This window comes from Oncorhynchus mykiss, chromosome 1 (assembly GCF_013265735.2).
Source record: "Oncorhynchus mykiss isolate Arlee chromosome 1, USDA_OmykA_1.1, whole genome shotgun sequence".
NCBI lineage: Eukaryota > Metazoa > Chordata > Actinopteri > Salmoniformes > Salmonidae > Oncorhynchus > Oncorhynchus mykiss.
The window spans coordinates 12,248,726-12,263,565 of NC_048565.1; the positions used below are offsets into that span (position 1 = coordinate 12,248,726).

General features: G+C 42.5%; 1 protein-coding gene and 1 pseudogene across 1 annotated transcript in view; both read left to right on the forward strand.

Annotated features, from left to right (window-relative positions):
* Window positions 1-1,443: 1,443 nt before the first annotated feature.
* LOC110535487 lies at window positions 1,444-4,806 on the forward strand (annotated as a pseudogene).
* Window positions 4,807-9,242: 4,436 nt separating this feature from the next.
* LOC110525067 (obscurin) overlaps window positions 9,243-14,840 on the forward strand; it is a 54,672-nt gene continuing 49,074 nt past the window's right edge. Inside the window, exons 1-6 of the mRNA XM_036989306.1 lie at window positions 9,243-9,536; window positions 12,974-13,092; window positions 13,248-13,532; window positions 13,856-14,017; window positions 14,117-14,221; window positions 14,327-14,593. Coding sequence (XP_036845201.1) covers window positions 13,056-13,092; window positions 13,248-13,532; window positions 13,856-14,017; window positions 14,117-14,221; window positions 14,327-14,593 — 856 coding nt within the window. The 5' untranslated portion in view covers window positions 9,243-9,536; window positions 12,974-13,055. The remainder of the gene's footprint in view (window positions 9,537-12,973; window positions 13,093-13,247; window positions 13,533-13,855; window positions 14,018-14,116; window positions 14,222-14,326; window positions 14,594-14,840) is intronic.

The following is a 14,840-nucleotide window of genomic DNA, read 5'->3' on the forward strand; positions in this document are numbered from 1 at the left end:
ACTAACACAACGTGCCATTGGAACACAGGAGTGATGGTTGCTGATAATGGGCCTCTATGACCCCAAACTTTTGAACAGTAGTGTATACCGTACCAATCAAAAGTTTAGACCCACCTACTTATTCAAGTGTTTTTCTTTATTTTTACTATTTTCTAAGTTGTAGAATAATGTTGAAGACATCAAAACTATGAAATAACACATGGAATTATGTAGTGACCCAAAAAATGTTAAACAAATATATTTTATATTTGAGATTCTTCAAAGTAGCCACCCTTTGTCTTGATGACAGCTTTGCACACTCTTGGCATACTCTCAACCAGCTTCATGAGGTAGTCACCTGGAATGCATTGCAATTAACAGGTGTGCCTTGTTAAAAGTTAATTTAACAAGGCACATTGTTTACCACCTTTTTGGTTACTGCATGATTCCATATGTGTTATTTCATATTTTTGATGTCTTCACTATTATTCTACATTGTAGAAAATAGTACAAATAAGAAAAACACTTGAATGACTGGGTAATGGCAGAGAGTTTAGAGTACTGTTTTGCTTTGACCAGCTGTCTCAATGCTTTCCTCTAATGTGACAATTGTCAAATCCAGCCAACATGTCGAGGTTGGCCCCACCTGGGTTTTATATGGACTTCGTGGGTTTTAACTGGGTAAGGGCTCTAAATGGATATCGTAGCTGGTACCAAGTTGGGTTTATTTTGGGCCAGACATGGACAAACCCATGTGGGTTATAGTGCCAGTCCCGAAATGACCTGGATAATTTTTTCATGGGCTGTGAGTGGGCAAACTGGTGTAATTTCTTTCAGAAATAATGATTTGGACCAAATTGGGTTAACCATTTGGGTCACAAACAGGCAAACCCATGTGGGCTATAAACAAATCAGATATATTTGGTTTGAATATGGTCATGGACTGTCTATGGGAATCAATTGGGCATAACAACTGGGTCATAAATGGGAAAACCCATGTGGGCTAAAACACAGGTCCTAATTGGGCCCTTTACCAATTTGTAATGGGCTGTAAGTGGGCTACCTGGTGTGAATATGGTCCGGAACTGTCTTATGTAACCATGCCAAATGTAACATATTATACTAATTTGAGTGTCCCGGATTTGAGTTTATTATGTTATGTCTAGTATATGAGACCAGGCTGTTCCACCCTCCACTGCATACAGGTAGGCTGTATGATTCTGCTTGCTCTGGAGTCCAGAGAAGTGAAATGTGTCTCCAGTTTCTAAGAGTAGCAAATAGATTTTAAGACGTATCTGCATTGAGCTCTGGTGAGAAAACTACAGTGGCGAACTTAAGTTCTGTGCAATCATACAACAAAACAGCACATTAGACAGATTAAACATTCTATGAGCAAGAAACAGTGTGCTAACAACAAAACAGGACCAAACCAGTTAAGGGCGTACATATCTTTGTTTCTACCAGAAAACAGAAAGTAGACAAACTGCATTGCATTGATGAGCAGGGACAAGGTATAACTTGCTGTAAGTGAAACTAAAGTTGAGCATTAAGCTTTGTAACTGAGAGCCCTAGCTTCTCTGAAACCTCACTATAGAACCCTGTGGGATAATCTAAGAACAGAAAGAACATTCAGATACAAAGCATCGGGTAAGTAGAGAAAGATATGGGTCCAGTTTTTCAAAAGTTATCTGATCGGATTTCGGCAATCGGATAGGATTAAATGTTGGAATTGGGTTTTTCCAAAACTGTAAAAAAAGAGACCTCTGGATAGGGATTCGACTTTGGGTATCCAAATCTGACCTTGAATCGGGATTAAATGTCATTTCAAAACTCAAAGGTAGTGATACGGATAGTTTTGATGGTGAAAATCAGGATTATCTTAGTCCCACTGGAAGGGTCGATTCAGGGTGGATTTAGACAGGTGGATTTAGACAGGTGGATTTAGACGGGTGGAAGGCACAACAACCAAGAACTGTCATTGTAACTAAGGTTTAAAAAAACGTTCTTACAATTAAAAACCAAAGGTTCATTATGTTAAATTGACCGCAGTATAAGTATTAGTTGTTATATTGAGAAGCGTAAAAAAAAAAATGCATCTAATTGCTTATAAGTGATATGCAGGCTATATTTTGAATCTAGGAACCTTTATTCATGTAATTTACTCAACTCTGTTTCCCTATGACAGTGTAGAAGTAGTACCACCACCTGTCCAGTAGATGGCAAGGTGTAGGCCTGTTCAAAACACTGACAATCCGGATACTGTAATCTTGATATTGTGGGATCTGGATCAGAATGATTCTGTCCGATTATTTTCTTAAAAAATGGCTCAAAAACAACCACATTGATCTGATCCTGCGTAGGAAAAGAGAGGATTACATTTTGAAAAACTGGCCCCTGAGAAAGATAAATGTAATCTCAGCCCTATTTCGGTTCATTCAGTTATGATAATGTCCTTGTTTGATACGAGGCATACTTTCTATATGTAATTGTAAAGTTATTCTGTGTATTACTATCAATTGTCTGAAGCGTTCTACTACTGTATTTATGTCAAATTGACTAAATTAAAGCTGATAATATTTGTGATCAAGATCAATCCAATGATAGGAAATCCATCACATTTGTAAAACTGCTAAAACCATGTTTTAAGATTGGTTAAACTTGCATTTGTCTCATAACTTGAAAGTTTAAAGTATCGATAATTGACTAAACGCATTAAATGTTTCCTAGTTTCACCTTTGGTATCTGTCTAGATATGGCCACCCCCAGCAGTCTCCTGTCTGAAGATCAGTTACAGTGCTTTATCTGTCTGGATGTCTTCACTGAGCCAGTCACCACTTCATGTGGACACAACTTCTGCAAGGCCTGTATCAGCAGGTACTGGGATAGCGCTGGCTTCTGCCAGTGTCCAATGTGTAACGAGAAATTCAACAGGAGACCTGAGCTTCACATCAACACAACATTGAGAGAAGTTGTAGAGAATTTAAAAATAAAGTCCATAGTTCAAAATGAGTCCCTTGCCATACCGGGAGAGGTATCCTGTGAAGTCTGCACTGGGAGGAAGTTCAAGGCCCTGAAGTCCTGCTTAGTGTGCCTAGCCTCTTACTGTGAGACTCACCTGGAGCCTCATCAGAGAGTCCCGGCGTTAAGGAAACACAAGTTGATTGACCCTGTTGAGAACCTGGAAGACAGGATGTGTAAGAAGCACGAGAGACCTCTGGAACTGTTCTGTAGGACTGACCAGACGTGTGTTTGTCAATTCTGCACTGAAACAGACCACAAAGCTCATAATACTGTCCCTCTAGAGGAAGAGTGTGGAGCGAGGAAGGTTAAACTGGGGAAAACTGAGGCAGACGTGCAGCAGATGATCCAGGAGAGACTGCAGAAGGTTCAGGAGATCAAACACTCAGTAGAGCTCAGCAAGAAAGACTCAAGGAGAGAGATATCAGACAGTGTACAGGTCTTCACTGATCTGGTGCGCTCCATTGAGAGAAGCCAGGGTGAGCTCATTGAAGTGATTGAGGAGAAGCAGAAAGCAACAGAGAGGCGGGCTGGAGCAGGAAATCACTGAGCTGAAGGGGAGAAGCACTGACTTGGAGCAGCTCTTACACACTGAGGACCACCTCCACCTCCTCCAGAGCTTCCCAACCCTGTGCACCCCTCCACACACCCAGGACTGGTCTGAGATAAGTGTTCACAGTAATCTGTGTGTGGGGACCTTGATAAGAGCTGTGTTTCAGCTGGACGAAACACGGAATAAAGAGATGGGGAAGCTACCTGAAGTCAAACTGAAGAGGATGAAGAGGATGCAGCAGTATGAAGTGAATATAACTCTGGATCCTGATACAGCACATCCTGAACTTATCCTCTCTGAAGATGGGAAACAAGTGAGACATGGAGAGACACAAATAAATCTCCCTGACAACCCAGACAGGTTTGAAAGAGTTGTTAATGTCCTAGGAAAGGATGGCTTCTCGTCAGGGAGATTTTATTATGAGGTGACGGTCAAGGGGAAGATTGAGTGGGATTTAGGAGTGGCCAGTGAGTCCATCAACAGGAAGGGTCCGATCACACTGAGCCCTAAGAATGGATACTGGGCTGTGTGGCTGAGGAATTGAAACCAGTACAAGGCTCTTGGTGACCCCCGTGTCTTGCTATCCCTGAAAGAGAAGCCCCAGAAGGTGGGGGTGTTTGTGGATTTTGAGGAGGGTCAAGTCTCCTTCTACGATGTAGAGGCCAGGTCTCATATCTACTCCTTCACTGGCTGCACCTTCACTGAGAAACTCTATCCATACTTTAGCCCCTGTTTTAATGATGGTGTTAACTCTGCTCCTCTGATCATCTCTCCTGTCAATAACACAGACTGATGAACAAGTCTCAGATGTGTTGTTGGAATGGGAACAAATCAGTAAATTAAAGGGACATTTTAAAAAATTAAAAAATTAAATCTACTTCATACTCATAATCTCCAGCACCACCCCAACATCAACATATGTGAAAATGGCGCATTTCTATGTTTTGTCATAAAAAAAGATTGTCAACCAATTAGTAGACAGTTAGTAGGCAATGACTACTCCTAATTGGTTAAAATCACGATGCACACCAATGATGATGAATATGAAGTTGAACATTTTTTAAATGTCCCTTTTAAGTCAAGTTTCATACTACATGTTTAATTTCCATTAAACTATATCCTTGAGATCTTAGAATCTGAAAATGAAGGTTATTCAATTCTATTGTATTCTCTGTCTCTGTATTTCTATTAAAAACAAATGTTTGTATTTACTGAAGGAAAACCATCAAATTAAATGATCTTAAATAAAAAGCAATTCCGTCTACTGTAGATCGCTTCGATTATTATTACCTACCCAAAAAGCTGACAATTGACATTTTGGTTTGACATATCATGAGATCAGCTTAGCTGAAATGAATCAACCTGTTGTATTGTGTAGGCCTATCCACAAGCTTAGTTTGAATGTGTCCTGGGGGAGTCAGGTGATTTATTAATACACCTCTTTATACAATCAGTTGCTCCAGTGTCAATCAGCTCATCAGCTGTTAGCCAGGAACTAGATCCCGCTTCAATGGATCACTCTTTAAAGGGACAGGGTAGCCTTTTTCTCTACCACTCCACAGAAAGAGTGCCTTGTTCTCTACCACTCCACAGAAAGAGTGCCTTGTTCTCTACCACTCCACAGAAAGAGTGCCTTTTTCTCTACCACTCCACAGAAAGAGTGCCTTGTTCTCTACCACTCCACAGAAAGAGTGCCTTGTTCTCTACCACTCCACAGAAAGAGTGCCTTGTTCTCTACCACTCCACAGAAAGAGTGCCTTTTTCTCTACCACTCCACAGAAAGAGTGCCTTGTTCTCTACCACTCCACAGAAAGAGTGCCTTGTTCTCTACCACTCCACAGAAAGAGTGCCTTGTTCTCTACCACTCCACAGAAAGAGTGCCTTTTTCTCTACCACTCCACAGAAAGAGTGCCTTTTTCTCTACCACTCCACAGAAAGAGTGCCTTGTTCTCTACCACTCCACAGAAAGAGTGCCTTGTTCTCTACCACTCCACAGAAAGAGTGCCTTGTTCTCTACCACTCCACAGAAAGAGTGCCTTTTTCTCTACCACTCCACAGAAAGAGTGCCTTTTTCTCTACCACTCCACAGAAAGAGTGCCTTGTTCTCTACCACTCCACAGAAAGAGTGCCTTGTTCTCTACCACTCCACAGAAAGAGTGCCTTGTTCTCTACCACTCCACAGAAAGAGTGCCTTGTTCTCTACCACTCCACAGAAAGAGTGCCTTGTTCTCTACCACTCCACAGAAAGAGTGCCTTTTTCTCTACCACTCCACAGAAAGAGTGCCTTTTTCTCTACCACTCCACAGAAAGAGTGCCTTTTTCTCTACCACTCCACAGAAAGAGTGCCTTGTTCTCTACCACTCCACAGAAAGAGTGCCTTGTTCTCTACCACTCCACAGAAAGAGTGCCTTGTTCTCTACCACTCCACAGAAAGAGTGCCTTGTTCTGCCCCCGAACAAGGCAGTTAACCCACTGTTCCTAGGCCGTCATTGAAAATAAGAATTTGTTCTTAACTGACTTGCCTAGTTAAATAAAGGTCAAATAAAATAAATAAATAACCTGTTATAATATGGTCATAATACTGTTGTGACATAGAAAGATCTGAGTGTGATATATCAGAATACTCTCTGATGCAGACAGGTCAAATTGGGGGCTGTTTTCCTACAACGACTGGATGACTTGGAGATTATCCTGTCGGTAGAGTTTCACTGGACTGGGAGGGGCTCTGGGACACATGGCGCTGTCCATCAACGTGAGGGAGAAAACAATTCTAAAGAGATAGGGCTTGCTTTGTCCAGACTTCTGGACTAGGGAACCCCACAGATAAACACCACATGGATTGTCAAACTTACAATGTTATTCAGACATGTTTGCCATACCGGGTAGGGGTGGGAGTAGTGGGAGGAGCTAGGTGTGTGATGGAGAAGTGTGGGCGGGACTCATCCAGCTCTTTGTCCTCTAAGTAGATTTTATATTTGCGACGCTTGATTCCACTGTTATATTTGAAGAATTTTATGTTTAGCACCCTGCATCACCCTGAGCCATCCATCCCGCTATTCAGAGGTCATTGGGAAGTTTTTACCTAATGTGGTGTTACTGAGGGATACAATAATTACAGATTTATCCTCTCAATGACTAGGCCATAGACACTCCAATGGCAGTGTTCTCAGTGACAACAATACACACCTCACAGGAGAATGGAGACCAGTTATGCAGGAGGAAAATTGAGCTAACGAGTGATAGCCCATTGAAATGGGAGCTTAATATAATTTAATCTCTCATGACCTTTCAACTGTGGCTGCCGTGGCAACTTCCCATGGGTCTTCCATATTTGATACCTCTAAACTATGCTTCTAGGAAGAATGACACATACAGTGCCTTGCGAAAGTATTCGGCCCCCTTGAACTTTGCGACCTTTTGCCACATTTCAGGCTTCAAACATAAAGATATAAAACTGTATTTTTTTGTGAAGAATCAACAACAAGTGGGACACAATCATGAAGTGGAACGACATTTATTGGATATTTCAAACTTTTTTAACAAATCAAAAACTGAAAAATTGGGCGTGCAAAATTATTCAGCCCCTTTACTTTCAGTGCAGCAAACTCTCTCCAGAAGTTCAGTGAGGATCTCTGAATGATCCAATGTTGACCTAAATGACTAATGATGATAAATACAATCCACCTCTGTGTAATCAAGTCTCCGTATAAATGCACCTGCACTGTGATAGTCTCAGAGCTCCGTCAAAAGCGCAGAGAGCATCATGAAGAACAAGGAACACACCAGGCAGGTCCGAGATACTGTTGTGAAGAAGTTTAAAGCCGGATTTGGATACAAAAAGATTTCCCAAGCTTTAAACATCCCAAGGAGCACTGTGCAAGCGATAATATTGAAATGGAAGGAGTATCAGACCACTGCAAATCTACCAAGACCTGGCCGTCCCTCTAAACTTTCAGCTCATACAAGGATAAGACTGATCAGAGATGCAGCCAAGAGGCCCATGATCACTCTGGATGAACTGCAGAGATCTACAGCTGAGGTGGGAGACTCTGTCCATAGGACAACAATCAGTCGTATATTGCACAAATCTGGCCTTTATGGAAGAGTGGCAAGAAGAAAGCCATTTCTTAAAGATATCCATAAAAAGTGTCGTTTAAAGTTTGCCACAAGCCACCTGGGAGACACACCAAACATGTGGCAACAATGCAAAACGTTATGTTTGGCGTAAAAGCAACACAGCGCATCACCCTGAACACACCATCCCCACTGTCAAACATGGTGGTGGCAGCATCATGGTTTGGGCCTGCTTTTCTTCAGCAGGTACAGGGAAGATGGTTAAAATTGATGGGAAGATGGATGGAGCCAAATACAGGACCATTCTGGAAGAAAACCTGATGGAGTCTGCAAAAGACCTGAGACTGGGACGGAGATTTGTCTTCCAACAAGACAATGATCCAAAACATAAAGCAAAATCTACAATGGAATGGTTCAAAAATAAACATATCCAGGTGTTAGAATAGCCAAGTCAAAGTCCAGACCTGAATCCAATCGAGAATCTGTGGAAAGAACTGAAAACTGCTGTTCACAAATGCTCTCCATCCAACCTCACTGAGCTCGAGCTGTTTTGCAAGGAGGAATGGGAAAAAATTTCAGTCTCTCAATGTGCAAAACTGATAGAGACATACCCCAAGCGACTTACAGCTGTAATCGCAGCAAAAGGTGGCGCTACAAAGTATTAACTTAAGGGGGCTGAATAATTTTGCACGCCCAATTTTTCAGTTTTTGATTTGTTAAAAAAGTTTGAAATATCCAATAAATGTCGTTCCACTTCATGATTGTGTCCCACTTGTTGTTGATTCTTCACAAAAAAATACAGTTTTATATCTTTATGTTTGAAGCCTGAAATGTGGCAAAAGGTCGCAAAGTTCAAGGGGGCCGAATACTTTCGCAAGGCACTATATGGGTCAGCAATGCAAACACAGAGTGTGAATGAACCACATCAGTCATGGAGTGAACCACATCAGTCATGGAGTGAACCACATCAGTCATGGAGTGAACCACATCAGTCATGGAGTGAACCACATCAGTCATGGAGTGAACCACATCAGTCATGGAGTGAACCACATCAGTCATGGAGTGATCCACATCAGTCATGGAGTGAACCACATCAGTCATGGAGTGAACCACATCAGTCATGGAGTGAACCACATCAGTCATGGAGTGAACCACATCAGACATGGAGTGGAGACACTGACAGGAAAGGGGTTTGGTGTGAGGGGTGGGTCAAATTAGAATGGTGATCCATGTCATTTAGGCTGCAGACTTAGGAAAGAGGGATTTTCTTTTGATGAGTGCAGATCATTTGACTTGTATTATACTAGAGGCATACCCATTTGCCTTTACCATGCCAAAGCCAGCTCTCCCTGGGTCTCTGCTTCCTGTGTCCCCGAAAGAGTTGCAAGAAACAGGTACAAAATCCAATGTATTTGTTGGTCAGAGGAGAGCTGACATAAGCACAAACGGGAGAACTATCCAGCATGTGTACCATATTTGAACCACACTAGTGATGCTGGAAAGAAGTTGCATCACAGCAGTAAAGCCAAGGCTATCGTGGCATGTATAATGACACTGGTCTATTTTGGAGGACAGTGTGAGAGGAGAGATATGTCAGCTGCTCAGCATTAGGCTTTACCATAGCAGAAAAAAAGAGAGAGGTCTGCTGGCTGACTGTCCTCTCCGGGGGGATCGACAGATAGGCTAGCCCTCCAACCTGGAAATTCTCTCTTCCTGCCAAACGTTTGTTGTTAATCTTGCGGGATTTGGGGAAAAAGAAGACAAGAGCCGGATATACCTTTCATGACGGACTGACATTTTTTGGTAGCATTTGTCTGCTTTTTTGTCCCGCTGAAAGTGATATTTCAGTTCGGATACTGAGAGGACGTGAGAAGAAATACATGTTCCCAGAATACAGATAACCAGGTTTAAGGTGGGTACACCACAGTAGGTGTTCTAGTTATCTTTGTGACTTGAATAATATGTCATTGCATTACAAGAGATCAATGCACTATAGTTTTTTTTCTGCCACTTACCGATTTGCATCAAAAAATTGTTAATGATTGGAGAACATAATGCTCATAGTTCTGAGAATTGTGACGTAACAGGTGTTCACATAATTTTTTTGTGTGTACAATTTTAAAGCTGTTTAACATTGTAATCTATTGGCTGTTCTGCTCTCTGTTCCTGCAGTGACAGATTGTCAGTATGTCGTCCAGCATTTAGTACAGTAGACTACAGTAGACTGAATAACGCCAGACAGTTGCCCATTTGGTCAATGTGAATGTGATCTAGTTGTTTAGATTTTTACATTAGTCTCACCTCCTATGGAAAATGACAGTCCCCGGGTGGGATATGCATGATTAGATGCATGATTAATTAGATACTCTCTACAAAGCTGTTTGGATACCTAAATGATGTGAAGTGACTTTGTCTGACCTCCTTTTGTTGATAACTTTATTGGGATTTGTTGACATAACATATGGTCTGTAAGACAGTGCTGTCTGAGATTGAGAATGTGTCTGTATTTCTGTACAGTACCATATGACGTGGCAGGGCATTTGATGTTCTGCCTTAGATGGAAGGTGCCCCCCCCCCCCCCCCCCCCAAAATTAAAAAATGTGTTTGTTACAAAAAAATTATAAAAAATATTTTTTTTTTAAATGGTTTGCATATGTATTCACCCCCTTTGTTATAAAGCCTCTAAATAAGATCTGGTGCAACCAATTACCTTCAGAAGTCACATAATTAGTTAAATAAAGTCCACCTGTGTGCAATCAAAGTGTCACATGATCTCAGTATATATACACCTGTTCTGAAAGGCCCCAGAGTCAGCAACAAGACTAAGCAAGGGGCACCACCAAGCAAGGAACACCATGAAGACCAAGGAGCTCTCCAAAGAGGTCAGGGATAAAGTTGTGAAGAAGTACAGAACAGGGCTGGGTTATAAAAAATATACGGAACTTTGAACATCCCACGGAGCACCATTAAATCCATTATTAAAAAACGGAAAAAATATGGCACCACAATAAACCTGCCAAGAGAGGGCCGCCCACCAAAACTCACGGACCAGGCAAGGAGGGCATTAATCAGAGGCAACAAAGAGACCAAAGATAACCCTGAAGGAGCTGAAAAGCTCAACAGCGGAATGGAGTAACTGTCCATAGAAACATTTTAAGCCGTACACTCCACAGAGCTGGGCTTTACGGAGGAGTGGTCAGAAAAAAGCCATTGCTTAAAAAAAAAAAACACATTTGGTGTTCGTCAAAAGGCATGTGTGAGACTCCCCAAACATATGATAGAAGGTTCTCTGGTCAGATGAGACTAAAATGTAGCTTTTTGGCCATCAAGGAAAATGTTATGTCTGGCGCAAACCCAACACCTCTCATCACCCAGAGAACACCATCCCCACAGTGAAGCATGGTGGTGGCAGCATTATGCTATGGCGATGTTTTTCATCGGCAGGGGCTGGGAAACTGGTCAGAATTGAGGGAATGATGGATGGCGCTAAATACATGGAAATTCTTGAGGGAAACCTGTTTCAGTCTTCCAGAGATTTGAGACTGGGACGAAGGTTCACCTTCCAGCACGACAATGATCCTAAGCATACTGCTAAAGCAACACTCGAGTGGTTTAAGGGAAAACATTTAAATGTCTTGGAATGGCCTAGTCAAAGCCCAGACCTCAATCCAATTGAGAATCTGTGGTATGACTTAAAGATTGCTGTACACCAGCGGAACCCATCCAACTTGAAGGAGGTGGAGCAGTTTTGCCTTGAAGAATGGGCAAAAATCACAGTGGCTAGATGTGCCAAGCTTATAGAGACATAACCCAAGAGACTGGCAGCTGTAATTGCTGCAAAAGGTGTCTCTACAAAGTATTGACTTTGGGGGGGTGAATAGTTATGCACGCTCAAGTTTTCAGTTTTTTCTGTGGCTTATTTCTTGTTTGTTTCACAATAAAAAATACTTTGTATCTTCAAAGTGGTAGACATGTTGTGTCAATCAAATGATACCAACCCCCCAAAATCTATTTTAATTCCAGGTTGTAACAAAATATAAAAAATGGGGGTGACTACTTTCGCACGCCACTGTAAAGTAGAGGTAAATTGTTGTGCCACATGCATTGCATGTGCTTGTGCACAAATACTTGTTTTGGTCTATGCATCACTGTGTCTTCTCCTATTGGAGAAGTTGCAGATGTTGTTGAGAGGTACTGATGCCTGTTATTTTCTACGTCTATGCGACTCTCTTTACTCTACACAACGCAGACTGAAACCCATTACAAAATAGGAAAAATGCCAAGGGGGGTGAAAACCTTCACAGGCCACTGTAGTTGGTGGAGCCTCAATAACCCCTCGATTCCATTAATTTATATGTTATTGTGGTTTTCCTATTGGGTTGTGTCACTTAGCTCTATGATTGACAGCTCTTGTTTGTCAAACTCATTCCATGGAGGGCCTAGTGTCTGCTGTTTTTTTCCTTTTTTCTTTCAGTTAAGACCTAGACAACCGGGTGAGGGGAGTTCCTGACTAAGATCTAGACAACCAGGTGAGGGGAGTTCCTAACTAAGACCTAGACAACCAGGTGAGGGGAGTTCCTAACTAAGACCTAGACAACCAGGTGAGGGGAGTTCCTGACTAAGACCTAGACAACCAGGTGAGGGGAGTTTCTGACTAAGATCTAGACAACCAGGTGAGGGGAGTTCCTTACTAAGACCTAGACAACCAGGTGAGGGGAGTTCCTTACTAAGACCTAGACAACCAGGTGAGGGGAGTTCCTTACTAAGATCCAGACAACTAGGTGAGGGGAGTTCCTTACTAAGATCCAGACAACTAGGTGAGGGGAGTTCCTTACTAAGATCTAGACACCCAGGTGAGGGGAGTTCCTGACTAAGATCTAGACACCCAGGTGAGGGGAGTTCCTTACTAAGATCTAGACACCCAGGTGAGGGGTGTTCCTTACTAATCAATTACCTTAATTCATCATTAAAGTACAAGAGAGGAGCGAAAAAACGCATATACTCAGCCCTCAGAATGAGTTTGACACGTGATCTAACCCATTGTGAGGTTAATGGATCCTCTTTTCTCATCACTAGCAAACATACTTTACATGCAGACTGCTGAGTCTATTTTAGTGAAGCTGAGCTCAGGCAAGTATTGAGGTGTCAGAGATTACTTCATTATACAGGCCCAGCCACGCCACATCCAAGTATAACCATATTAAAGTATTGCTCTTGGGTTCTGGCCACATTGGTCCTCCATTTTAACACATGTCAATGAGAATGACAGAGTGGAGAGGTTATTTACAAGTCAACAGGAAAATGTTCTTGACTTATAGCATGTTTTAAAAGATGTATCAAACTGTATAGTTTTAGCCCTAGGGACAACCTAGGGATACGGACAAGGGGAAAGCCAATCAGAAGTGGCTGAGGTCATCCCTCCTGACAGACCATGGGAGATAGGTCTGGGAGAAAACTAGCTGCTGCAAGTAAGACCTCTACTCCATGGCACACATTCTATTCAGTTACTTTTCTTCACCTTTGTGTTTCCTTCTAATTTATTCAATATTCAATGACCCGATATATAAATATGAAAAGGTTTCAACAAGTGTGTGTGTTTTACTTTCTGACCGTCTGTCTGCAGAGAGACAGACCCAGCTACTGGTGGTGAAGGGTCTGGAGGATGTGGAGGTGTGTGAGAGCGAGGGTTGCTCCTTCGAGGTGACCCTCAACCTGTCCTACATAGATGGCACGTGGACCAAGGACGGGGTCAAGCTCAAGTCCAAGCCTACCTGTCGCATCACTGCCCATCGGAATAAACACACTCTCACCTTCACCCGGGTCACCGTAGGAGACACTGGCCTGTTCTCCTTCCACACTGATGGTGCCCAAAGCTGTATTCAAACCTCAGGTCAACTCATTGTCATAGGTAATATTATGACAGGACACAACAGAGGAGTAATGCAAAGTACAGGGACAATTATTATAGTCTAATTATTCTGTAATAGCTTGGATGTCAAGTTAGTGAGAAGATATCGAGCTAATAAGGCTAATGGCTTGGCCTAGAAACAACATCAATTTATAGATAAATCACAGTACAGATCACAGATACATGAGTACGTATTCAGATCAAACCCCATACTGGATCTCTAGGTAATGTCGGGCACTACTTACTGTCTGTCTGTCTGTCTGTCTGTCTGTCTGTCTGTCTGTCTGTCTGTCTGTCTGTCTGTCTGTCTGTCTGTCTGTCAGCCAGAGACATCCAGATCGTGAAGGAATTGGAGGACGAGGAAGTGACTGAGAGGCAGAGTGTGACCTTCCTATGCGAGGTCAACTATGAGAATGTGGACGGGCGCTGGTACAGAGACAACACCAGGGTCAAACACGGGGACAACGTCAAGATCCGCCATGAGGGTGAGCATGGGACACAACTGAGCCTAGTCATGGACATGTGTCTACAGGTCAGGATTCTACTGATGAAACATATTGAAACGTATTTCTGTCTGAATACAGGTAAAACTCACACCATGTGCTTCAAGTCTGTAAGGCCAGCAAATGCTGGGGAGATCAAGTTCACTGCAGACAGGGTCTCGTCCTATGCAATTCTCACAGTAAAAGGTAAACAACAGCTATTTTGAGATTCAACAATATCAATGCTCCTCAGTGACTCAAAATGCTTCATGTTCACTAAACAATCGTTCAATGTTACTGCTGTCTCCACAGAGCTGCCTGTGCAGATAGTGAAGCCTCTGAGAGTGAAGATTGCTATGTACAAACACAAAGGCCTGCTGGAGTGCCAAGTGTCGCGGGCCAACGCCCAGGTCAGGTGGTTCAAGAACAGGAATGAGATCCAGCCCAGCCAGAAGCACCAGATCGTCAGCGATGACATCTACAGGCAGCTCCACATCCACGACGTGGCCTCATCTGATGAGGACACCTACACCTGTGATGCTGGTGATGACAAGACATCCTGTCAGCTGTTAGTGGAGGGTGAGACGCTCACACTCATTGTGATTAGTTCTGACTTATTATTAACAGTTCCAGTGTTACATATATTCCTAATATTAAACGTTAATAAACAGTTTATAAGCCAATCTTCATACAAAGTGTGTGTGTCCCCCCCTTCTTACTTACAATCGATGAATCACCAAAACACCACATTCAATCAAATGTACTGTATCCACAATGAAGTAATCCAACTATCTATCTCACTCCCTTCCTGGAGTGTACCCTTTCT